At 42.3% G+C, this 25357-nt stretch overlaps 1 protein-coding gene across 3 annotated transcripts in view; it reads left to right on the plus strand.

Moving 5' to 3' along the window:
• Window positions 1–24408, plus strand: part of LOC122832139 (collagen alpha-1(XXVI) chain) — a 33380-nt gene extending 8972 nt beyond the window's left edge. For 2 of the 3 annotated variants that reach the window (XM_044118617.1, XM_044118615.1), the window contains exons 4-14: window positions 12346–12407; window positions 12491–12602; window positions 14067–14171; window positions 14255–14383; window positions 21208–21291; window positions 22240–22292; window positions 22373–22435; window positions 22773–22808; window positions 22891–22935; window positions 23007–23091; window positions 24082–24408. In XM_044118617.1, coding sequence (XP_043974552.1) covers window positions 12346–12407; window positions 12491–12602; window positions 14067–14171; window positions 14255–14383; window positions 21208–21291; window positions 22240–22292; window positions 22373–22435; window positions 22773–22808; window positions 22891–22935; window positions 23007–23091; window positions 24082–24221 — 914 coding nt within the window. In that variant the 3' untranslated portion in view covers window positions 24222–24408. The remainder of the gene's footprint in view (window positions 1–12345; window positions 12408–12490; window positions 12603–14066; window positions 14172–14254; window positions 14384–21207; window positions 21292–22239; window positions 22293–22372; window positions 22436–22772; window positions 22809–22890; window positions 22936–23006; window positions 23092–24081) is intronic. The other variant, XM_044118616.1, reaches the window with a different exon arrangement.
• The last annotated feature ends 949 nt before the right edge of the window (window positions 24409–25357 follow it).

The raw sequence follows: 25357 nt of genomic DNA on the forward strand, positions 1-25357 counted from the left end.
GATGCATGGATGTTTCTTAAGATCTTGAGCCAAATGCCTACATATATAATAGTAACATTAAGTATTGAAATATTTTTATTTTGTGCTCAGTTACAAAAAAGTAAAATAATTTTAAAAAAAAACACTCAAAACCTATAAAAAGCTTAAAGAATCTGTTTTTATTTGCTGATTTTACCATCTGTGTTGCTTAAACAGGTAATTTATTTAATGAATGTTTCTGCGAGCATTTGCGGATATTTGCTGACACTTACAAACCTCAAACACTGTTTTAGAGAATAAATGTTGTTGTTGTTTTTAAATCTTAGATAATCTTAAAAAGTCTGACATTTAGCACCATAAACTGCAGGAGTTTGACAGACGCGGTAATGATGTGGTGAGTCCAGCTGGTGGATGACTCAAGCACCAAATGCTTTTCATGATGCTTTACAAGCCCTCTTGCGTTGAAAAAAAATAATAAAATCACGGCGGTTCTCGTCGGATCCAGAGGTAAAGCGGGTCTCAGGCTGGTTTCTTGTCGCTTTGCTCATGGAAACTGGGTGTTTTCTGAAACGCCGCGGCCCGTCTCCGCTCCTGACGGCTGGGCATCTCCTTCTTCACGGCGCGCAGCGAGTGCTAACACATGACGGCATGGAACACGTCGAGGGGGAAAATGTGTTTGTAATTTGCTCGCCCTCCTCCGCCTCCCTGCCCCCGTCCCTGCTGCACCTATCTGCACATGCGATCATATTAACTCATTGGGTATTTGTGCGCGACTCCCTGGGGGGCGGGGATGGAGGAGGGGGGGGGGGGGGCATGATGTTAGAGGAGTCGGAGCCAGGACCTCCCCGATGAGAGAGGAGTGATCTTTGGTTTTATGAATATGCTCAGGGAAAGTATTAGGAGGTTTAATGCTGCGTGGTTCAAGCTGGTTTCCAGCTAAAATGTGGCTGAAACGTTTGCCGTTCCAGCTGCTTTAATTTGGCGGGTCAGCAGCTGGGAAGCATCTCATTCAGGAGGAAATCTGCTGGATGGATTATCTCCGACGCCAGCTTTATTATTATGTTCGATTCAAAAGTACCTTTGAGTTTTTTTTTATTTTGGATGAGGGCAGGGGTTGTAGTTGTTCTCATTTCACTCTCTTGGCCTTGGTTTTCGTCCTCCTTTATCTTCCGCGCTCCGTGCTGCTTTCCTCTTATCCGACTTCCTGCGTCCTTTAGATCTCCCTCCCCTCGGAGCAAAGCGATAAAACAGAACCAAATCCCACATGTGCTGTTCCGGGCCTCAACCTGCAGCGCGAGGATGTGATTGACGTCTCTGTTACATCCCCGCTTGTACTCCAGTACGGGTCAGAGGCTGACCTTTGACCCGCCGGGCGCTCCCTCTCCAGGTCTGATCTGCCTGATGGATGGCGCTCTGTCCGTGCTTGTTCTGGGACTTTTCACTTCTTCCTTCTTTTGTCAGTAAGTCTTCCTTCCTCCTGCTGATAGATTTCCTTCCAGCTGACAGTCCGTCTGTCTGCAGATGCACACATCCGTTTCTCAGGTAACCATTATGTGTCCAAAATAGTGCTGTCAGTCCACTGATCCCTGCGGGAGCGCTGTGATTAATAACGGTTAACTTCTAGAGAAATGTTTCACCGTCTCAATCCAAACGTGTTGCTTTTCCAGATTTCCATGTTCAGGAAGGTTTAAAAGAAGTGGTTTTGTTTCAAGCGTTAATTCAGAAATGTTAGTTATAAACTGGTTGTTATTTTTGGTGGAAGGATAAATTATCGTTAAACACAAACATGCTACCTTGGTTTCATCCAAACGTCCATCACAGTATCTTTTTAAAGGGGCAGTACTAAGGTAAGATCAACTGGTTTTAGCTTTACATCATGTTATGATGTCATTCCCTCATCAAAAACATACCTAGAGTGTTGCCTTGAGAAACCCTTTAATCTCCGTGGCAACCATTCAGCTGTGCAAAACACCTGGGCGGACCTAGCCCCGCCTTTGACATGCAGCTCCTCCTCAGAGCTGCAGCTTACCTGAGAGAAGGTCAAAACATCAATCAGCCCCCCAACGTTTACTAAACCGAAATTACCTTTAAACTTTAAATATCTTCAAAACCAAAGCAGCACAAGCAAAATGTTTTGCAGCACAAACGTAGCACAAATGTTTGACACCAATTCTGTCTGACTGGAAGAAGGCGGGGGGCCAACTTCATTCAGGTATTCAGCTTCCAAGCTTCTGAGCTTCCGCCTCGCGATTTCCCCACACAGCTCCTGCAGACTAGCCAGTAGCAATTAGCAAACACCTGGTGGAACGGTGCATCTGCTGAGCTATTTCCCAGGTAAAAAGATTGTTAAAGGGTTAATAGAGGAGCCATTTCGTGACCACTTCCTGAAGGTGGAGTTTCAGCAAGAGCAGGAGCTTTTAAAGAGACAGAGGAACAATTTCAAGGCATTGAATTACAAAGTCAAATTTCTTTTTAGTCGTATTTGATATATAATGTATTTTTATAACAACTGAAGTTAGCATAGTTCCTTATTGTGCTATAAAATAGCACTATGTGCATGGGAAGAACATAACACTGCCCCTTTAAAGTGAAATTTGCCATTGAGCACAAAACATTGACTCTCCCGCTCATCTTTCTACTCGTTTTGTCGACTCTGCATAATTGACCGGAGAACAAGACCATATTACTGTAATCACATTACTGATTAATCAAGTAATGTGATTAATCTTGACACAATAAGTCCAAAAACAATTGTTTTTGTGTGAATTAGCTGATCGCTGGTACATAACATCCATCCTGATGCTTCGGCTTGTTCAAAATATATCTGCTGAACAAAAACCAGGCAAAGGTAATGTCACTTTCAGTGATTTATAGGAGAGGACTGGGGAACTTTGATGGAGACGGTTCCCACCGGAGGCCTCGGAGACGGGGTTCAGTGTCAGGACAGCGCTTCCTCATGTCAGAAAAACAAACGGGTGAAATCGGTGAGCGAAACGGAGGATAAGGAAAACTGACGGAAGCAGAGATGAAGGTGGTGGGGATGAGGAAAGGTTGACTTAGTGGATTAATATCCTGTTTGCTTAGACAGAAATCATAAAAATAGAAGTAGGGGGCTCATCAGTTTTGCACAGCGTTCTTGTCCCAGCGTTTGTTCTCTTTTCGCCCATCCAGTAAGTCTCATTTTCATCTATATTTCTTTTACCAAACATCTCAGAGGAACCATGGAAGCGAGTCGTGTTGACTGGGAGCAATGAATAAGTGGACCCAGCGAGACAGAATAGCAAAAAAAAAAAAAAAACCCGGTTTAGAAATGAGTCAGAAGGACTCGTCTCTGTGTCTTTTGTGAGGTTTTCGTTCAGTCAAATAGTCACGTTCTGATTCACTTTTCAAATAATTTCGGTTTCATTGCGGCGCAGCCAAGCATCCAGTCTCAACTGGCAGAAAGTGAAAAGAGAATGACACAAATGCTAAATAGTAGCAGTGGCTCCATTCGTTTCTTTTTGATCTGACACAGCAAAATACAATATCGCTGAGTGAGGAGCACTTTCTATAGGTAGAAGAAAAACTGAGGCATATTTACTGGCTGCAATAGGTATGTCAATGATTTTGTCCTGGAAAGAGACACCGCTAAGTGGTAACTCGCCAGCTAAAGAGTACTTTACATTTAAAGACCTACAAGGGGAAGATAGTCACTGCAGCTAAAGTTTTATCGATAACTTTGTCTAGGAAAGAGACACAGTTAAACACAGAAGCGCTGAACCTGAAGTACTTTTAAGAAAAATGAAGGGGAAACATAATGAGTTATTATTAGTGCCTCTTCTGCAGGAAACATGCAATTACAACCACAACAACAAAAAAGCAGAACCTACATATTTAATTACACCGAGGGTCCCAGCTGGGAACGAGACTAAATACAGAAGCACCAACTCTGGAGCGTGAAGAAAAACAAAGGGAACGTCCATAAATGATGGCAGCAGTAACCCTGTCGTCTACGTCTTTTCACAAAAGCAGCACAAGTGGACGCAGATACACTTGTGTATTTTTAATGGCAAGAAAGAGAAACCACACGTAGTTAGTGGTTGCAGTAACACCATCAATAGATTCCGAAAGGAGAGAGATGAAGGTAATCGCGGCAGCACTGAGTGAGGACTTCTTTGGACTTCTCAAGAGAACAAAGTTTATAGCTTCAAAAAGAGCTTTCTACTGGCTCTGTTACCATAACGATGAGGGAGGTACGGTGAATCTTTTGGTGAAGACAAGCTTGTTCTTCTTTCAATGAAGTTACTCGCATTTGTAGAGTATCCAGGAATTAAAACGATACAGGGTTGTAAAAATGCTCCTGATTTCCAAAACGTTAGTCAAGTAAATGTAAGCCTGACATGTCATGGAGTGATGGTTGATTTTTTTTTTTCATCATGGCTTCCTCAGAGAAGGATGTAAACTCAATGACAGCAACACCCACAGACAATCATAACAACAGAAGCAGAAAACAGAGGAAAGCGGTCACTGGCATTTTAAGAATCTGGGTTTTTTTATTCACTCTGCGAAATTGATTGCGCTCACAAAATGCCTTTTGTTTCGTCGTGTGTTGTTCTGGCTTTTGAAACGCTCAGATTAAATAAAGATCTGTGGCCTGGCAGCTTTCATGATGGTGAAAGACGCTAAATAACCTCGCTGTGCACGACCAGACATCTTGGTTTTTCAAAAATAAAACCCCCGTTCCTCCTCTCCTCTCCTCATTCGGCCACCCGCCACAGTCAAAGTGGGTGTTGTGATTTACCGAGCGAGAGTTTGTGGCTCTGTGTTCATCTGTGTGCAGATATTTACATATGTGTGTGTGTGTGTGTGTGTGTGTGTGTGTGTGCGTGTGCGTGTGCGTGTGCGTGTGTGTGTGTGTGCCAGCTGTTTTGCATTCCAGCAATAGCTGACCACTTGTCAGCCGGGCCAGACACACAGCGGGCTTTCTGGGCCTCGGCCAGCTCTGCAAGGCTTGTGCACGCGCACATACACACACACACACACACGCACACAAACACGCACACACACACACGCACACACACTTGGAGCTTATTTGTGTTTTTATCCTGGTGATGTGACAGCAGCTGTCGGGATGCTACGGGAAGATGTTTCACTACATCATCTTTTACACGACGGCGGGGAATGTCTCGGTGGGTTTTGATGCGAAGCGTGGTTCGCTCGGTGGTTGAGGATGTCTGAGGATTCGTCTGTGGCTGCGCTGAAGTGCACAACAGAAAAGAGGGAGAGTGGGAAGACTTTTGATCTCCTTCCAGGACCGAAGTAGCAAACATATCTGTCTCAGCAGACTGCATCCTGCTCCAGATGCACTGTCTCGTCCTGTAAATCACACGCTAATGGTGGAGATGGCTCCTAAATCTGCAGTTCTCAGATGCAGGATGTGTCCCGATTCTGATCTATGATTAAATAAAGCTTATCTTACGAGTGTTTTGCAACGAGAGGTTTTCATCCAGGCACTCAGCCTGCTCCTCGCCTCCCTCTAAATTCATTCGCACACTCTCCGGTTAAGCTAATTGTTAGCTTCCCTGCCATTATTTTAATGGGCGTGATCCACTTAATCTGATGTATTATACACTCGTTTGTTTTGTTTTTTATTATCAATGGCATTTTATGTCATCTCACTATGTTTTATTATCTCAACCAGCAAAGTTATATTTGCACTTGAGTTAAAAATAGTGTCTCTGCATCGTTTCAAGGAATCAGACAAGATGTAACATGTGAATATTTGGAAAAACTGCACAGACACCCACATTCCTGAATCCCATCAGAGCAGAAAAGGCTTTTCTGTTTTCTTCTGTTTGTTTGGTTTCCCTCTAAAAACAACATCATTGGGATTCGTTCCCATGAGCTCTGCACATCCAAGAAAAATAATCCCGTCTGATGCTCCAATGGTGTAATTATGGATCCAAGCAGACTTTATAGTTACGCTGTTGTTCTAAACAGCTCAAGCACAGAGGAAGTTTGGTTTTCTAACCAAACGTGATTGAATGCCAACTTTTGAAACCCAGCATCTCTACAGAACGTACGCTGTAGTTCTGCTCCACTCCGCGCCACTGGGGAAGTACTTCTGGTGTTTTCCCACCATGTGTCTTGGAAAGAAATGGATGGTTTGACAAAAGATGCAGCCTGGTGACGCCAAGTCCTTAGAGGTGAAGAACAGTTGCTGCTTTCTTCCGTGCTTCAGAAAAATTCACATTGAGTCAGAGATCCGGCAAGTCCTGATTCAGCTAAATCTACAGTATGTAACTTTTATAGAGAATATAATATATTGTTTCTTATATATTTGTTGAAACTGTCACCATGTCGTGATAGTTTGTTATGAGGCAGATAATCTGTGAAAAGATCGATCTCCTCCACCTCCTCCGGAGCTGCTATCGCCCTCTGAAGAAATATACCGCTCCCGAGCAAAAACAACCAATCAGAGTCAGGGGGAAATCATCTTAGCGATCACAATCATCCTCATGTATATGCTGCTTGCTGTGCTAAAGGCGGAGAAACAACTTACTGTCACAGGAAGGCTGTTTTTCTGACGTCAGCGGTGGCCATGCTATCTAGACTGATGGTTCATGACAGGCTGCGGCGTAGCGAAGAGCAAGGCGGGGAGGGATATGGGAGGTTGAGCAACGCCACACAAGATTGTGATCGACAGCGCTAAGACTTCCCTCCTGGCTCTGATTGTTTGGTTGTAGTTTGCAGTAGGAGGAGGTGGAGAAACTCAAAAATGTTCTATAAAAGTTACATACTGGAGCATTAAAGGGTTTTTTGGAGTTTATATATATATATATATATATATATATATATATATATATATATATATATATATATATATATATATATATATATTTATATATATATATATATATTTGTTTATATATATATATAAACAAATAAAGATAATAGGCTTGTAGCCAGAGATCATTGGTGCTTTTTATTTGTTCGTGGAAATTCATAGTTCTATATCTGACTGTCTCCAATCATCGGGCCAGTTGCCGGTCCACCACAGATACCTACAGTACAGGACAAACATCCATGTACGAACGAATACCTGAGGACAGTTTCAACTAGTTTCAACTCACAGAACAAGTAAGACCCTTAAATTACAATCCCAACTTGGAAATCCACGGGATAATGTCTGAAAACAAGCTTAGGTGTGATGGCCTCTGTCAGCTTCCGTATTTCGGCATCCTTCCTGTCTCGATCCTCACTGTCTCGTACTCCACAGCCGATATTTGGCGTTCAGTAAACCGAACTTACTATTTCATAATCTCCACCGCTGATCAAAATCTCAAAATTGGGGAAAATAATGAAGTACTTGCATTTCCTGCAGATGGGCCTTATTCAGGCCAATCAAGACGGATGCCTGCTGCTACAGAGCCTTCTCTTCCACTGCGTTACCCAGAAAACATCTGCAGTGGGATCTTATCCTGCCAGTAGCAGTGGAAGCCATCAAGTCCGTCCAGATATTTGTGGGTTTTATTTTATTTTATTTATTTTTTTGGGTAGGGAAATCGTCCTCCTTTTCAGTGCTCTATGTTTGGCACGCCAGTGTAAAGTCCAAACAGCCACGTTTCTTAGCAGATGTCGTCCTACGGTTACTGAGCTGGAAGACGGCGTGCGTCTTCATATACGGCGTTGAAATGTCTCTGGTCTCCACCACTGGACTTTTAGTTCCAACAAACCCAAGAACCTCTGGGAAATTTTAAAATAACTACTTAAAAGTGTCCGATCTTGGCAGCCCTGTGGGGATTGCGAGAGGCCTCGTTTGTGCAGTTCAGCAATCCTGCAACACTCAAAAGACTTTTTGCCAGACACAAGATTAGTGTGATTTAATATCAAAGAGGGGAAAGCGAGTCTTTTTGGACAGAGAATGTAAATATCAAATGTGTGTAAGAAATTATCGATGTTGCCTGATGCAACAAGTATTCATGAGCTTCAGTGCTTCATGGAGGCTGGTTCAACAAAAAAGGATTCTCTCTTTATCCGCACCGTCGAAAATGTATGACGGAGAATTACAGCCATAGCAAGAAAAAATACAAAAAATAATAAAATTATGAGACGAAAGTTGAAATAGTATAAGAATAACCTCATAAAATGAGGAAAGTAAAGTAATTATATTACAAGAATGAACTTGTACAAGAATAAAGTCACGGCATTACGAAAATAAAGTGATAATACAAGAATAAAGTTGCAGTGTTACGAGAATAAAGTCATAATATTACAAAAATAAACTTGTACAAGAATAAAGTTGTAGTATCATGAAAATAAAGTTGAAATAATATAAGAATAAAGTCATAAAATTAAGAAAGTGTAGTCATTACTTTGAGAATAACTTTGTACAAGAATAACGTCAAAGTATTACAAGAATAAAGTGATATTATAAGAATAACGTTGCAGCCTTACGAGAATAAAATCAAAACAGTACGTGAAAAACATTGTGGTACTCCAAGAATAAAGTCATAATAATACCAGAACAAAGTCGTACCATTACGACTCTTGATTTTTATGACTTTGTTCTCTTACTAGTTCAATTTCATTCTTGTAATATTTTGACTTTAATATAAATTTCATGTCTTTTATTTTCTTAGCGTGGCCCTCGTACTCGTTGAAGAAATTGCACTCCTTCCTTCTCCCTAAACCAAGGGGAGCATCATAGCTGCTCCTCAGAGCCGTTCCAGCAGACATCTGCACACGTTTGTGTTTTAAACACGCGTTTTTCAACTCAAAGCCACAGATGTCAGCCTCATGATTTTTGGAACAAAATCCAGCAACCAAAGTCTTTAGCATGCACAATCTGGAAAGCAGAAATACTGAACGTGAAATAAAAGTCTACGTCCAACCATGTATATCGTAGGGTTTGTAGCCAGCACCGCTTGTAGTTTGGCTCCAGGCGAAATGTCAGCACATCGTCACCGACGAGGCTTTACGGTGAGTCACAGACTGATGCCGAGCGCGTCGGAGGGTGGAGGCCTCCTCTGGGCTCGTGATGAATTGCGGCGTACATCATCTTATCAAGCCCTCAAATTATGTGAGCATGTTTAGCTTCCTGCTAGGCCCAGCAGAAACCTCAGCTCTCTCAGGCGCAGCCATCAGATCCTGTGGGGGTCGTTTTATCATCGGATGTTGCTCGGTGTTTGGTTTCAGAAATCTGGAGAGAGAGAGAGAGAGAGAGAAAAAAAAGTGTTTTAGACCAAACTGGTTGATTGTGGCTTCGCTCCAGGATGAGATTAAACAAGCTGACACAGAAGCGTCGAGACGCCACATCCTCCCCGGGCTAAATATACGGAGCCACGACACATCGCTCATGCTGCTTCGAGTTCTTCACATTTTGCCAAACGCAACCACAAAACCCGGATGTGTTTTGATGTGACGCTCAAACAAAGTCGCGTTTTGGCTGTAAAGTGGAGCTTAATGGGGCAGATTACGATGGAAATCCAATTGTGTGGCTGTGAGTTTGTGTTCGGCCTCCTGGAGTCAGTAGGTCGTCTGAACCTCCTTTTCGCCGCAGGTACGGAGGCAGGTCTGACTGCAAAAACACAAAAGATTACCAAGTATTTATTTATTTATTTTGATCTAGTTGCAAATACACTTGAAATAAGACAAAACTGACCTTACGAGCAGCTTTTCAGCAAGATATAAGAGCTTGTTTTAAGTAAATAACTTCTTAATATTGTTAAAAATCTTCTTGTTCCATTGGCAGATTATTTCTCTTATAAGATGGGAAAACTGTCTTATTATAAGTAAAATGATCTGCCAGTGGGACCAGGACTTTTCCCAGTACATCTCACCCTAAAAGTCTGTTCAGTTCTGCAGCCTGATTCAATAAATGAGATCAGAGTAAAAGCACCTTTTGAAAAAATAAATACTTTCAAGCAGGTGTCATGCTTTTCATTAAACGTTCATTTCTATATATATAAACTTTTTATTGGTTTATTTTAATTTTTAAAGGTATATTTCCTTTCGATGTAAGCTAAAAATCATCTTTAATTTAAAGGATCGGCGTTAGGTAAAATTGACCTTTTTGAGGTTTTAATCATGTTTCAATATTGTTCCCTGATCGAACACAAACCCGGAGTGTTCCTTCGATTCTTTCATGCATGTTTGGGAAATCCTTCAGTCTCCCATGGCAACCATTCGGGGCTGCCTGAACGCTTGCATATGAACTAGGTCTCATTCGAGCGCTTGGAAAGAGTTTCTTAAAGAAACAGAGGCCCAATTTCAAATTTCTTTAAAAGCAGAAGAGAAGAGAACAAAGTCAGAAAAATCGAGAGTCGTAATAGTATGACTTTATTCTTGTAGTTTTTCACGTATTATTGCAGTTTTATTCTTCTAATATCATGACTCTATCCTACAACTTTATTCTGATAATATTGTAACTTTATTCTCTAAATATTATGACTTTACTTTCTTAATTTTACAACTGAAGGTGATATATAGTTACTTCACTGTGCTATAAAATGACAGTATGTTCCTGGAAAATGCATAATACCGACCCTTTAACAGAAATAAGGACCTTGAAAACGTCGGTATGTGTGTAATTATTATCTAAAATGTGTTTCACTTTGTGATTTGAGTTACTGAAAGGTTGATGAAAAAAATCATCCCACAATGTGACACGACGCTTCACAATGTGTGATGTTGATTTTCCACCAGTTATGGTAGCATAACCCAACCGTTAAACTTCTCTCTTCTTCTTTGTTTGTATTTTAAAAAATGACCTTAAGCCAAATATTCCCATTTTATTTATGGGTATCAAAGTCAGCAGGGCCGACTAGATATGCTGATTCGAAACATTAAATCCCAACAGCACACATTTAAGTTTGTGGCTGTATCATATCAAAACACGAAACCGTTCCAGGGTGGAAATGACTCTTTTGCAGGTATCCAGGTGGTCGTGGACACAAACGCTGACCGTGTCTCATGATCGCGGCGCAGGACGCTCGGCGGCCGGCCGACCCGAGCTGCCTGCAGCGGTCCGAGGCCGAGCTGTTTGGGTCGGGTTTTTTGTTGTCTCTTCAGTTATTTATGAGCGCCAGTTGTTCGGCCTTCTGCTTGCTCCTGCAGTGACCACAGTGTGGGTGGGTCCCATCTGTGGAACTGACAGCTGACATTCCACACTTCCTACGAGCCGTGGACAGGGGGGAGATTTTTAAGAAACGTTTGGCTCGTTTCGAGGAAACCGGGCTATTTTGTGTTTTAGATTGCAGCCAGCGGCTCAAAAGCGACCAGAAATGCGCGGCTGAGCGGCGGTCGACCTGGATTCAGTGGCTGAAGTGACCGCAGCCGGAAAACACTCAGAAGAAAACGAAAAGGAAACGTTTGCGGCAGGATTCCACGACACGATAAATAAAAAATGTTTTGCAGATTGTGAAGGATGAGACCTGTTATAGAAACTGAACAAGCCCTTGTCAACACAGCCTCTCAAAGATTGATGTACTAAATATACAAATTTAACAATGTCCTCTGCGCGGCTTTATTTATACCTCTGAGTCTTGATGCAAATTTTGCACAAAAAACCCCCCCACAAAACATTTCAAACTATTTTCAATTTGTCAGCTGGTTTTGTACAAACATCGTCTTGCTTTACACACATTTTTAGCATTTTATTTTTTTAAACCCAACCCAAAATGCTGTTTGGTGCTTCATGCCACATATCTGATGGTATTTCTATTTGGCTGCACTGGTGTCTGTTGCCAGTAAATATCTGAAAACTACACCTTTTATTGCCCAGAACACCAGACAGTCTGTTGATAAGTTAGGTGTTGCATTTCAAAGCTAACATTTTCTAACCTTTATCCAGAGAGCGACAGAGGTGGAAACTGAATAAGTGACCTAAAAAAAAAAAAACAGCCTGGCACAAAATAAGCAAAATGAAAGTAATTACACCTTAAAATGAACTTTTTATAATAAGATGTGCTGTTAGATTGTTGTTGGTCAAATTGGACGTGGAATATTTTTTCTCTAAAACTAAAAGGAGACATTTTTATTCTCACATCTGCATGACCAGCTGTCAGTTTTGCTGCAGTTTTTCCGAAAGGATCAAGTCGTGTTGAGGTCCCGCCATAACGGCCGTCTCTGCAGAAAGGGACAGACAGCAAATAAACAAACTCGCGGCTCTCTAGCACATCTGTCCATGAGAGCGGATACTGTAACGACATGACTTAAAGGTTTCTGAGGTTTGGCTGCACGACTATTCTTCTTGTGTAACTTGGCTTTGTTTGCGCCGTGACATAATGACATGCAGCTGATGCTGCCAGGGATGAAAGAGACAAGACGCAGCTGGAGGAGATTTAAACTCGTCTGTGTGCCTCCCCTCCTCCCGTCTTCTTGCAGAATGCATGAACTGCACCAGCTTCAACGACATGAACAGCAGAATAAACGCCGTCGAATCAAAGGCGAGTATTGAAATCTTGGGGGTGAAAAAAAAGAAGAAAGAAAGACATTTTTGCAATCGGGCCAACTTCTGCTCTCGCTCCAGATCAAACTGTTGGAGAACGGCCGATCACTTCCTGAGGTCAGATTACCAGACGGCTCGACAGGAAATGAGGTGGACACGCGTGGAGCCACTTCACCGCCGTACCTGCCACCAGGTGTCAGCACATCTTCAGAAAAAACCTGCTTATAAGTGGAGATGTTTAAGAAGTGTCTGGGAATGTTTGGCTTCAGCATTCATCCATTGAACGTCACCGTTTCTAATTAAAATCTTTTCCAGATTTTTTCAAAGAAATAAGTGTCTTTGGAACTTACACTCCTAATGGATTGATCTACTAGTACCATCTAAGATGGTTTTTTTTTATTAAAACATTGCAAAAGCATGAAATGTTACCAAAGTATTTTTGGTCTAGTTTCTAGAGTAAATGTCTTAGTAGTGCACTTAAAACTAACTTACAAGAACCTTTTCAGCAAGATATAGGAGCTGATTTTAAGTAAGCAATTATCAATATTGATAAAAACGTACTTGTGCTATTCGCTGATTATTTCACTTATAACAAGATCATTTCCCTGTGTTATAAGTGAAATAATCTACCAATAGAATTAGTGCTTTTTTATTTATTTTAAGGAATCTTTTACTTAAAAACAAGCTCCCATATCTTGCTCGAAAGCAAGTTTTGTCTCGTTTGAGGTGTAGTAATGATACTTACACTAGAAACTAGATCAAAAATATTTGGTAAGACTTTGTGTTTTTGCAGTGAAGAAAAGCCTGCAGATCTGTAGGACTTTTTTTTTTTGTTTGTTATAATCTTTATTGGTCGAGACAGTCAGGTCAGAGTTTCCACTTTGCACTTCAGGAAATGACTTTCTGTGCTGAAATTATTTCCCTACTTAAAAAAAAACAACTTAATCAATACACAGGGGGAAAATATTTTTAACAACCAATTGGTGATATCTGCAACATTAAAGGAGTGAATTCAAATACGTTGTTATTGATGTAGACAATTTATTGAAAGACGGTGTAAAGTCTCAGCAGGGTTTAGCAAACTAAAGGCATTTATGTTGGTGATCACTCTGTGCTGTAGTTATTTAAATGTGAGCCTTTTAGATTAATTTTACTCCCTCTGCCGCTCTCTTCATCATGTGTGGTGAACTACTGTGTCACATTATATTTACACCTCAGGGAAACAAATTAATTAGTTTGAATTTCCCTAAGAATCTGATCTATTAAAAAATAAGATCCACTGACATGTAATTTAGATTAAATATTTAGGTCACAAGTAATTGCGTCGGCAGGGATTTTTACGAAAAATTTTCAGTTTGCGTTTTTTTTCTACTGCAATAAAATATTATTTTTCCTCAAGGCTTTGTTTAAGGGCTTCGGTGGTAAAATACATATTAACAGAAAAAGTTTCATTTCAGATTTCTCATCATGATCAGATGGCAACAGTGAAATAAAACATTTCACAGTGATAAACTGTTAGTTTCGTAGAATAAACACATTTGTTCTCGTCTGACTATTCAAAGACATCCAGCAGAAAGAAAGTCTGTGAGGTTTCTGAATTTATTTCACTCCAAATGTTACTTTTTTTTTTTTTTTTTTAAATGTCCACATTCCTCAGTGCCCGGAGCCAGAGGGCCCCCAGGACCGGCTGGACCTCCTGGGCCGGCTGGACGCCCGGGGACTGCAGGTCCTCCTGGAAGAACCGGGGATCGAGGAGCTCCTGGTAAAATACATCCTCTTAACTGCTCAGTGTTTTGGGGAGAGTTTCTTCCTTTTTGTTTCTCTGGACTATTGTTTTATGCTCAGGGGAAAAGGGGGACAGAGGTTTTCCAGGAGAGAGTGGCCGCCCCGGGCCTCCAGGTCTTCCTGGACCTCCAGGTCCTTCTGGGTCAGGTTCCTTTCCTCTACCCATTCGGGGAGACGTTTTCCATCTAGGTAAGATGACTACGTTTTAAAAAATGTAACCCAAAGAGATCGAGAACCTTGCTCAAATGTAACATGTGCCCCGGTTGATTCAGACACAAGCAGACAGTTAATTCAATCCGACCGTTTGGACCTGGGTGATGAGATCACAGCAGCCTGCTGCCGTTCATAAAACCTTGCAGAGTGGGCGCTGTCACGGCGCTGTGGGAGAACCATTTGTGAGGCAAAGGCCTTCTGAGTTTAAATATGTGGCAGATATGAGAACAGCAAAACTCACAACTCGGTGTCAGCGCACAGACGCTAAACACTTTAACCCAAGCACACGGCCAAGAGTTATGCTCAAGCTGTAGAAAGGGACACATCGGATAAAAACATATATTTAAAAGCAAATAAAGATGAAATTATTTTAAAAAATGTTTTAGCTGCTTCAGGTGTGGCCACTGTTATGGACATTTTCTGTCAGCGCCACTGAACAAGAAAGCATTGACTGATCTACACACTTTTATTTTGGTGAGCGTGCAGTTTTTGAGAAGTCCTTTAATCTCCCATGGCAACCATTCAGCTGTGCAGCATCACATGGTCTAACTTAGCGCTGCCTTTTCCACGTGGCTCCTCCCTCCGCTCTCATCTCATCTCATCTCCTCCAGACTAGCGGCAGCAGCAGTTATCACGTCTGCTGAGCTCACCATAGGAACTACCTCTCAGTGAAACACTGGCAAGAACGTCATTAAGGGCTTTACAGAGTAAAGGTCGTGATGAAAAGAGCAGGAGCTTCTTAAAGAAATGGAGACCCAATTTCAAAAAATTAAATTTGATTTGTTTTAAGTCATATTTGGTATATACAGCATTTTTAGAACAACTGAAGGTAACATAGTTACTTGATTGTGCTGTAAATGTGCCTGGATTATACACAGCACAGCCCCTTTAACTACAGCTTTAAATGACCAGATTGCAGAGTGTGATATCTTAAGAGAAATCCCGATCCTTTCAACAAGAGCTGTCCAAGTAAAAACTCCATATGGTCAGTGGGTGGTCCTTCAGGGCGGATTGCTTTCACACTGCTAAGCCGGGGCAGGTACAGGAGTCCCAGGACGCCTCTGACGGTGGTCTGACGAGAGCCGTCCTCGCTGCATTCTCCTGGAGTTAGCACCTGCTGTTGGCGCTGTCTGCGTTGAGCTCAGATTACTCGGATGGGAGCGAGGAGCGCCAGTCCGGAGCCGGGTCTGAAGGCTCAACGCCGACCCCAGAGCTGCTGCGAAAACCGTCAGCTGGTCGGGTGGCCGCAAAGAACCAAGGCCAAAATTACAAGCAGGACCTTTTCACGGTCGGCCATGTGCCTCACGCTCGCATTTAGCAGAAATGTCACACAGGACGTGAATTCTGGCCCGAATGGACTCGTGCTGGAGGTGGCACAGGAAACATAAGCGTTTAACAAAACGCTTATGTTTAACGTTTCTTTTGTATTGAAGAGAGACTTATTTTCTCTAAGCAAAAGTACTCAAGCCCTTGGTGGTCTTTTTTGACGGTCTAATTTATTAGGATTACAGTGGTGGTTGAATAAACACAAAGTGGTGGATAACTGTAGTTGTTAGGGAATCACACATGGTGTTCAAAGATTTTGACAAATAAAACTCTAACAAATACTTTGTAAAAGCTTTTGCTGTGAGGACGGCTGTATGTTGTTTGGATACAGGACGTCTCCACCAAACTGAAACGTCTACAATAGTTTCCCATTCATCTTTGCAAAATGCCTGAAACTCAGTCGGAGAGGATGAGGAGCATCGGTGAGCATCTACGTCTAGATCAGATTCTCCATTTAATTTATTTGCTGTCTGAACTTTGACTTGACCGTTTTGACACAATCGGATTTGACTTTCTGTAGCTCTGGCTGCAAGTGTAGGGCGGTCGGGTTTTCTGTGTGATTTCAGTGACATGTTCAAAGTTTAGGACTTTGTTTTTAATAGCCAAACACGCTTTAACCTTCTCCACAACTTTCACCCTGACCTGTCTGCCGTCTGCCTCCTCGACCTTCAGGAAGCCGTTTGTTCGCGGATGGTCTCTCCGACGAACCTCCGAGGCCTTTAATCTCAATTACACTGAGATTAGATTGCACAGGCTTGAACTCTGTTCACCTCCGTTTAAGTCTAGAATCTGCAGTAAAGTCTGTCTGTCTATCTAAAGGCCATTTTATTGAGTGTTACTGGAGTAAAGGGGATTTAATACAAGGCATCACCGAATCAGACTTTTAAGAAAACTGCGGTCACACGCACACATAAAAAAAATAAATAAATAGATTGAAATGTATGGCGTGACAGAATGAGAGAATCTGAAAGGAGCCTCTATCAGTCTGCGAGTTGCTGTTGCTTTATTGTTTCTGTGTGTCGTTGCTGTTGTCGCCTGCTCAGCCTCTACACACTGGGGCTTTAAAGAGCACAGCCACCAACAGACTGAAACCCAAGCATAAATCACCAGATTAGCTGTGGCTGCTTTGAAAAGATGAAGACTGAACGTGTCGCCGCATTGTGTTTCATAGAAACCGGGCTTGTTGCCTGTTTCCTCCGCTAACGTGGCGTCTCGGCTTTGTCTCCGTCTGTCACGTCGAAGTAATTATTCCTTTTGATCTAAAAAGAAGACAAAAAAAAAACAAAAAAACCCTGAACGCATCATTATTCTAAACATCCAGTACTAGAGTGTTGCCACAGGGAGGCAGCAGGAGTCTGTGTAATGATCATTACCTCGCGAGGCCTGCTGGCTCTGATAAGGCCTTTTTGGTCGCGCCTGCCTCTCTGAGCCCGGGACCGTGTCTGCGGGTCTGCAGCTATGAAGATTTGGGTCTGTGGGACCGTGTAAGTGAAGGCAGAGGAGTTGGGGAGCGGAGGGGGAACTGGCTGTAAATCAGGTCTAATTTGTTAGCTGTCAGCACAACAATCTGCGTTTGGGGTGGGTGGGAGTCGGGGGTGGGGAGGGTTAGAGGACTGACTGCGGCTCCGAGCCAAGAGCAGGCCTGGCTTTGAACATGGGAGGAGATGTTCTGCCACTCAAGTGGAGTTTCTCTGGGAGGCGGCCAGACTGGAGGAGACTGTAGCGCTAGAAAATTAGTTCCAGAGGGAAATCTGCTCCTTCTAGACCCTTTTTCTTTCTCTCTTTTTTTTTTTTTTTCCCTGTGGACTGCAGCCATAATGTAACAGGGCTGCCTCAACATGGGGGAGAGAGACTGACACTGAGCATATGCTCAAGTGGTGAGGAAGTGTGAGGTGGTTTCACACTGAATTTATTCCCACGAAAGATCCGACTTGCTGTAACCGAGGCGGGGCTTCTAAGTCCGGTGTGTTCTGTCAGACGTTTGATCACATTCCCTGCACCGTGAAACGAGACGTCGTTCGGATCGCCCAGCTGTTCCCCGACGTCACCGCCAGGCTGGACTTCATCCGGGTCCATCCGAGCGTCGGATGGACCTTTAAGCCAAACTTAAATCTACAGCGACATTTATCTTAGAGGAAAACTTTAAATGCAACCTAAGAATATGTGTTTTACGTGTTTATATATGTACAGGATTTCCCTCAGGGTGTTATAAGCCTGGCGGTTGCCCCCCATGGTTTGTTTAAATTTGATAGTTTTTCTTTAAATACACAGCAGAACCAGCTGTTGACACACCAGTTGCGCCGTCCCTGTCTCAAATTAGGATGCTCGCTCGTGCTCCTCTGAATCTTTGAAACTTTTAACATGTTTCAGCAGAAAAACGCAGCGAGCCGCTGATGGACCAGGCTTAGCAGGTTTTCTGGAGGAAACGCTGATGCATACTAAAGCACTTTGAACTGGCTTGTTCACAGTGCTATAAATAATATTACCTTTACCTTTATGATGACAGGCATTCAATGTTATCTGACTGTTTTTAACGTATCTTACATCTGACTCATGTCAATATTTTTGCTTACCTTTATCTGCCACATCTATTATTTTCTTGCTGTCTATTATGATTTAAAAAAAAACAGATTTCAGGGCTGAGACAGACTCTACTGAAAATTTTATTTAATTTTTTTTAAATCTAAATACTGGTTTTGGTTGAAGGTTCAGTTCTCACTGCACACTAAAAGTTTTACAGAAATTTGTGTCTCAAGTTTGTTTTAATTTCCAGACTTGTAGCTGAACCGCAGGCTGGTTTCAGTTGGTAGCACCGCTCCTTTGCAGCAACAAGATCCCGACCCGGGGTGCTTTCTGCATGAAGTTTGCATGTTTCCCCCGTTTATGTGTGGATTCTTTCCAGGTATTCCCGCTTCCTCCAGTGGGTAAACATGACTATTAGGTTTACTGATCTCTCTAAAGTTGGAGTGGGTGGTTGTGTGTGTGTGTGTGTGTGCGCGTGTGTGTGTGTGTGTGTGTGTGTGTGTGTGTCTGCGTTCTGCCCTGCAAGCAATTATCCCCCTCTTGAGCGTTCCCACATTCTGTCATGATAAAACCACTGACTCAAATGTGATTGGCCGGCTCAAAACAGTACACAATCAGGAAGTGGAAGGAAAGTCAAACATAGTTTTTAACATGTTTTACGTGTAAACATTTGACAAGTGTGGCGTGATTTTATAGTCGCCACTTTTTACTCTGATCCCTCTAAATATAAACCAGTCCAGCCAGAAGTTACCAAGTTCCTAAATAACATTTTAAAAAAATATTTCACCTTCCTAAAATACTTCTTTTTTTTTTTTACCAAAAGTAATTAAAAAAAAAAAAAAAAAAAAGAAAAGGAAAATCACCACCTTTTACTTTCCAAAAGATCTTTTAGAAAGTAAGAAAAAAAAAACATTTTTGGCAAAAAATGACTTGGGCCTTTATGTGATGATTTGTAAAATAACCTCATGATGAATCCAGAGAGTCACTGTTGTTACAAGAAAGCCAGAAGAAGTCGTGTTTGTTTCCTGCATGTTGATGCAAATCATGAAGCGGACACAGCAACAGGATGAATGAGTTAGGGCCATCATATTGACCTTCATGCAGCAGAAACACTGGACATGGCCCTGAACACACCAGGGCATGATGGTGGTGGCAGCACCGTACCGTGGGAAAACGTTTCTGCAACACTCTCAAGCAAGCTGCTCAGAGTTAATGGAGATAAATACAATCTAGTCCTGGAAGAATTGCTGTGAGAGACTGAACAAGGCTTAAGACGGGACTTGGACTCTTTACACACAGCTGGAGTAAGAGGGGAATTGTTTAAATTAGAAACATTAATGTGTCTGACAGGTCCAGTCAAAGGCCAAGTCTACATCCATTTAAGAATCTGTGATAAGACTTGAATATGTTTGTGCATACGGAGTTAATTCACTCTGACTGGGCTTGTTTTCCAAAAGAGCGATAAAATTACATTTCAGTCTAGATTTACAAAACTGATATTTGCCAAAGACCGAAAGCCAAAACTGCAGCTGAAGCATGTGAATCGCAGACTTCGAGGGCATATTATTTGCAAAACAAAGTGTCGGGGAACTGATATTTACCATGCTGCTTTGCGGATTGCCGCTCTAAATTTACCCTTTATTATGTTCTGTTTCACTTAAACACTATAACTGGGTGTTGGTTCGGAACAAAAATTACAGTCATTCGTTTTGTGGTCTTTGCAGTCAGATAGCCACACCTTTTCTGGCATTGTGGGGGGAAATTCACCATGAAAGAAAGAGTCACATGTTTCACTTTCATCACCGCTGTGTTCTGCCTGAGGGTACGAGTTGGATGTACTTGTGCTAGTTTGGCTGAGTTCAGCCAGTAAAGTAGCACTTGCAATTCAAAGACTACTTCTCCACTCATCGTTCGCTGGTCTCGAATCCAAGTTCGCAACATTATGCTTAAAAAAAAGCTTTAAAAATGTGTCTAGTTTCTGCCATGTTGGTGTATTCAATAAATATCCAAAGAAAGACATAGTTGGGGTGAAATGTGGTTGCAAAGTGACAAAATGTGCAAAGATTCATATGAGTGGAGAAGGATTCTTTAGCCAGATTCTGCATTAAAATTGATAAATTACCAGTTTATCATGCAAACCAAACTAAGACCAAGGCAGGGTCTGGTCTTTATGGGTCACTTCTCTGTAGGATGCCATTAAAAACAAGTCTGTGATGCGTCTGAACTGCTATTAAGAAGTCATTGCGGCACAGCTGTGTCAAAATGTTTCTCATGAATTAACTCTATCTCTGCATTTCAACGCAGGACATAAATAATACTCAACCTTGAACCACTCTTCCACATGCATTAGCCTTTTAAGAACAGACACATGTTTACTTTATCACATAATGCACTTTAGTGACCAGACTGTGTTAATAATCATGCTGAATAAGTTATAACTGCTCATATTCTACATTATATTGCTTTTGGAAAAAATCTTATCTGCGCTGTTGTTGCACTCATTAAAGGTGCAAGGAGAGCATGAAAAAGTGTAAAAAAATAAAACAAAAAAACAACAACTTTATAATCATCAATATTGAACAATTATAATTGGATGACAGCATTTTGCCGTTTGGTTTTGAAAGGCTGTTTGTTTGTACAGCCTTTCGGTTTGTGATCTTCGTTGACCCAGAGACAGAGGAATTATGGGTATTTTTGTCTGCTACGTCGCGGGCGGACTCCTCTTAGTAGAGAACCCGACGCTGATTCATGGCAGCATTTATTTATTTAAGAAGCTCTTTATCTCTGTGTAATTTCCTCTGGAGATTTGTGATCATTTCATTTCAGTTCAAATCATTTGACTCACGAGGGACACAATTAAACCTTCCGCATCGCGCGGCCGTGAAAACATTTGGGTTGCTACCTTGCAGCACGGTTAAAATGTTGTGACTGACGCTGATGTTTCCCCTCAGAGGAGGACCCGACCCGTCCTGTTCTCGCTGAGCCTCCGGTCAGAATGGGCCCTCCCGGTCCCGCTGGTCCCGTCGGCCCCTCGGGTAGGAACACGAGCCGCTTCCTGTATACATATTGGAGGAAAAAACAGCACATTGTGGCCTCGGTACATTATGCATGTGTATCGTATCATGTCTTGTAGCTGGCTGAGTGTGTCATTACAAACACTTAGCGTCAAAACTGCAGGATTTACCAAGAAAAACAGCCGGTGTTGAAGTTGTGACACTGTATCGTAGCAGAATATGTTTATTGTTTTCTGTGAATGTTTATGAATTTTACACCGCAGGCTGTATAAAAATTTAAATCAGGACATGTTGCGAGAGGTTTTATCCGTTTATTTTAGTTCGCGCCAAATACTCCAGTTTGAGCTGAATTAATTTTGCTTGGATAAAAAAAAATCAGTAATAATACATATTATGATAGACACATGATCAATTCTAATAAATAATACATTGAAAAGATCCAATCCAGAACCGCACAGCATTCTGGGAGAGGAAAAAAACGTTAGCTGCTCAATATTCAGCTAAGCAAGGTGGGTGGCATCAACTAACTCGCTTGCTCTTTGGTTACCTAGCAACTCTCTCAGTCTTTGGTCACCTAGCAACAACCTGTTGAGTAAATTGCAGGAGGAAAGGTTACATTGCCAGTTTGGCAGCATTTCCGAGGTCCAAAACAAACCAAAAAAAAACAACAATAATTCTCAATATTGTCCGATATCAAAGGTTCATATTGATCCATCTGATTCATTCTAAACTAGATTCAGATTAACGAACATACAGAACATCTGGAAGCAGGTTTAACATCAACTGTTTTAAAACGTAGCAGTTTAAGCATGTGGAGAAAGGAGAGAGAAACAGTCGAACAAGGAAGACTGAACCAGGAATACTCTCTATGGGAATACAAAAACCAAGAGTTTGACAGGATTCATACATTTTTTCTAAACGGTGTCAGCATTTAGTAATGATTAATGGTGTTTGTGTGTGGGAGTGCAGGTTCCCCTGGAGAACGAGGACCCACAGGGACACCTGGTCTCCCTGGACGGGACGTAAGTCTTTCTCACTTGGTCATAATTGGTCGTCTCAGACATCACTGCTAATGCCCTTGCCTTTGTTTGTGTGAATCCAGGGTAGGGAGGGTGCTCCAGGCAGACATGGCAGTCCCGGCCCGAAAGGAGATCCAGGGGAAAGGGTAAAAATGACCCCCATTATTGGATTAACAGGCTGTCTGAACGTATTTGGTGCTTATTAATAACGTGAGCGCTCTTTAGTTTTGTAAATGACCCCGTCATGCACCGGTGGACACATTAAAGGAGAACCAGCTTTTCTTCAAAGACTCTCTCCAACCCGTGACTAATCCTGCTCTCTCCTCCACGTTCAGGCCGCGCTAATCAGGGCCGCCATGTTTGATCTGTTGTCAGGTCTCCAGTGGGTCCTCCGTCTCTAAACCTGATCTCTTTCCAATGTGTGTGTGATCTGAGATTGGTGAAGTGGTGAAATGTTGGTAACTGTTGTTATTCCTCCTCTAGGGGGCGCCAGGTGCCAACGGAGAGCAGGGCCTACCTGTAAGTTTAGTCAATGTGATGCGTGAACCTCACACATCCGAACACCCTGAAGGTGACGACCTTCATTTCTTTCCCCTCTCAGGGAACACCAGGGCCAAAAGGAGAACCAGGAGTGAGCTTGAATGACGTAAGAGGCATTGCAGGTCTTTTTTATTTTTATTGAAAACAGATCCTATTGAAGAGGATGGTGTTGCTCAGGGTGAAGCCGTGCAGCAGCTCCGAGAGGCCCTGAAGATCCTGGCCGAGCGGGTTATGATCCTGGAGCACATGATTTGGATTCACGGTGAGGAGAAGCCGCACTTCACCAGAACCTCAGGGATACTTCAGTAAGGTTTAGAGGTTACTTTTCTGTAAAATGGATGCAACTTCCCAAGGAACAAGAAATTACTTAGAGGCTACTTTCAGGAACTTACTGGGACGATTCAGAAATCTTAGTGGATCTTACTGGTTTCACTAAGATCCAACCTAAGATTTTCTTCCTACTGCTGAGATTTGGCTTTCTGAAGCTTAGCTGGGTCTTTGTGGAGCATTAAAATTACTATACAGACTTCAGCAAGAGACTTCTGGAGCTTCACAGGAACTTAAAAAAACAAACAAACTCAGAGGAACTTACTTGTTACTTTCCCAAAACTTACCAGAAGATTTTCAAACTTATCAAATATTTTTCTGGGACTTAAAGGGCACTAGCCAGAACTTAATTTGGCTGTTACATCTCTGTTTATTTCTGGTCACTCTCCTTGTACCTACTAGGTACTTTCTCAAACTTCGAGGTTTCTATCCAGAACCTACCAGGTACTCTCATTAAACTTTTAATTACTTCAAGGGTTACTTTCTCAATACTTGCCGTGTCTTTGTTCGACGCTGAGCTTTCTGGGTTCTTTCTATGAACTTCCCTTCTACTTTCCTGTAGCTATGGTGGTTCTCATAAAAATGGGACGTTACTTTTAGAGATACACCAAGTAATTTTATTGAACTTTGATGCAACTTACAGGTTGCCATCCAAGAACCTACCAGATTTCCAGTTAGTCAGGAAGAGTCAGGAAAATTACATCTAAGTTCTTAGGAAGAATTGCCTGTATTATATAGTTCTACCCAACAAAAGGTAATTACTAAACACCTGTAGGAAATAGATGGAAGCAAATTCTCAACGCCAACATTCGAGCCGCGTCCGCCTGCCGCGAAAATGCAGAATCTCAAACTGTTCCTCTGAAGCAGAGGAGGGACGCGTCCTTGCTGACTGGCTTTTCTGTCTGCTGTTTGTTGCTTTGCGCAGAGAACTCTGAAGGATCTGGATTCAGCAGCGTTTTAGACCCGCTGGGTTTCTCCAGCCTGACGACGAGGCGTCGCCAAGCCGGTCGAGCCCTCCGTCAGCCCGCAGGCGTCAACGGGCGGCAGAAACGGGTCCCTCTTTAACGTTATTGCATCATTTTGCATTTGTGTGAATAACTGTACGGGAATATCGGCATTTTTTTATTTGTAATTTTTTTGTTTTTTGTTATAACTGGACATGCGTAGCTGTTCTTTGTATCTGTACTTTTCAGATTTATAGTTGTGTTTCTTCGACATGAATAAGTCCTGCTATTAAAAGTTCTTTGTAGAAGAGAGATGTTGAGCATTTCCTTCGCACCAAATGATTTATTGTCCTTTATCACCCTGCTGCTGCTGCTGCTGCTGCTGCTGCCTTTACACAGAAGTATGCCATAAATTACAATGGAGGTTTCTGGCATCCTTCCTTCATCAGATAAAAGATAGATAAGTAAATTTATCTCTTTTCCTGAGGCTTAGGTTGCAGGCCTTTGCATTCTTGAACAAAGTACAAAAAAAAAAATTGTACCGATCTAAAAATCTTTGTCTTCCATCGTCTCTTTTGTGTTTTAGTTTGTGTTAATGCTGTTAGGGGGGAAAGCCTCCAAGAACGTCAGCGTGACATAAACCGGAGCAAGCATCTGGAAGTCAGAGGAAAGAGATCCCGAGTCTCGGGCCAAACCCCCTCGCTCGGCCCACAATGCACCTGGAAGCTGATGGAGATGCAGACCTGACAGGGTTACATCGACTTGTTTGATAAACTGCCTCTGAGGTCTCCGTTTTAAACCGACGTGATTTATTGCGCGATGTGTCTCCCGAGTGATTGAGACGGAGGTTTCAGAGTGAAACCCCTCCGCCGCGTCTGGAGCGATCCTTGCTCCCTCCATTACAGAGTTCACACGGGGGGTGGGGGGGGGATCCTTCTGGGAGGGAAACGTGCTTTCCTCCGCCGGGAGTTGAGGAGAGGATCGATTCACGAAAACATTTCGCCGGAGTGGAGTGGGAGCCGCCGGTCTGTTGGTGACGACAACGTTGAGAGCAGACCAAAACATGCAAACTATAAACAGATGAGTGTGAGAATTGTTTCCGTCAAGAGTCCAATTCAGAGTTTGGTATTTCAGTTATTTGCAACTCTTAAGTTTTTACTGCTCCATAAAAAGAGAACTGCATAACAATAAAATAAGTCAAAGCCCCTCTAACAACAGACACGCTTTTTATTGGCCACTATCAGCTGTTTATAGACC

The sequence above is a fragment of the Gambusia affinis genome, linkage group LG06 (genome assembly GCF_019740435.1).
Source record: "Gambusia affinis linkage group LG06, SWU_Gaff_1.0, whole genome shotgun sequence".
In the NCBI taxonomy this organism is placed as follows: domain Eukaryota; kingdom Metazoa; phylum Chordata; class Actinopteri; order Cyprinodontiformes; family Poeciliidae; genus Gambusia; species Gambusia affinis.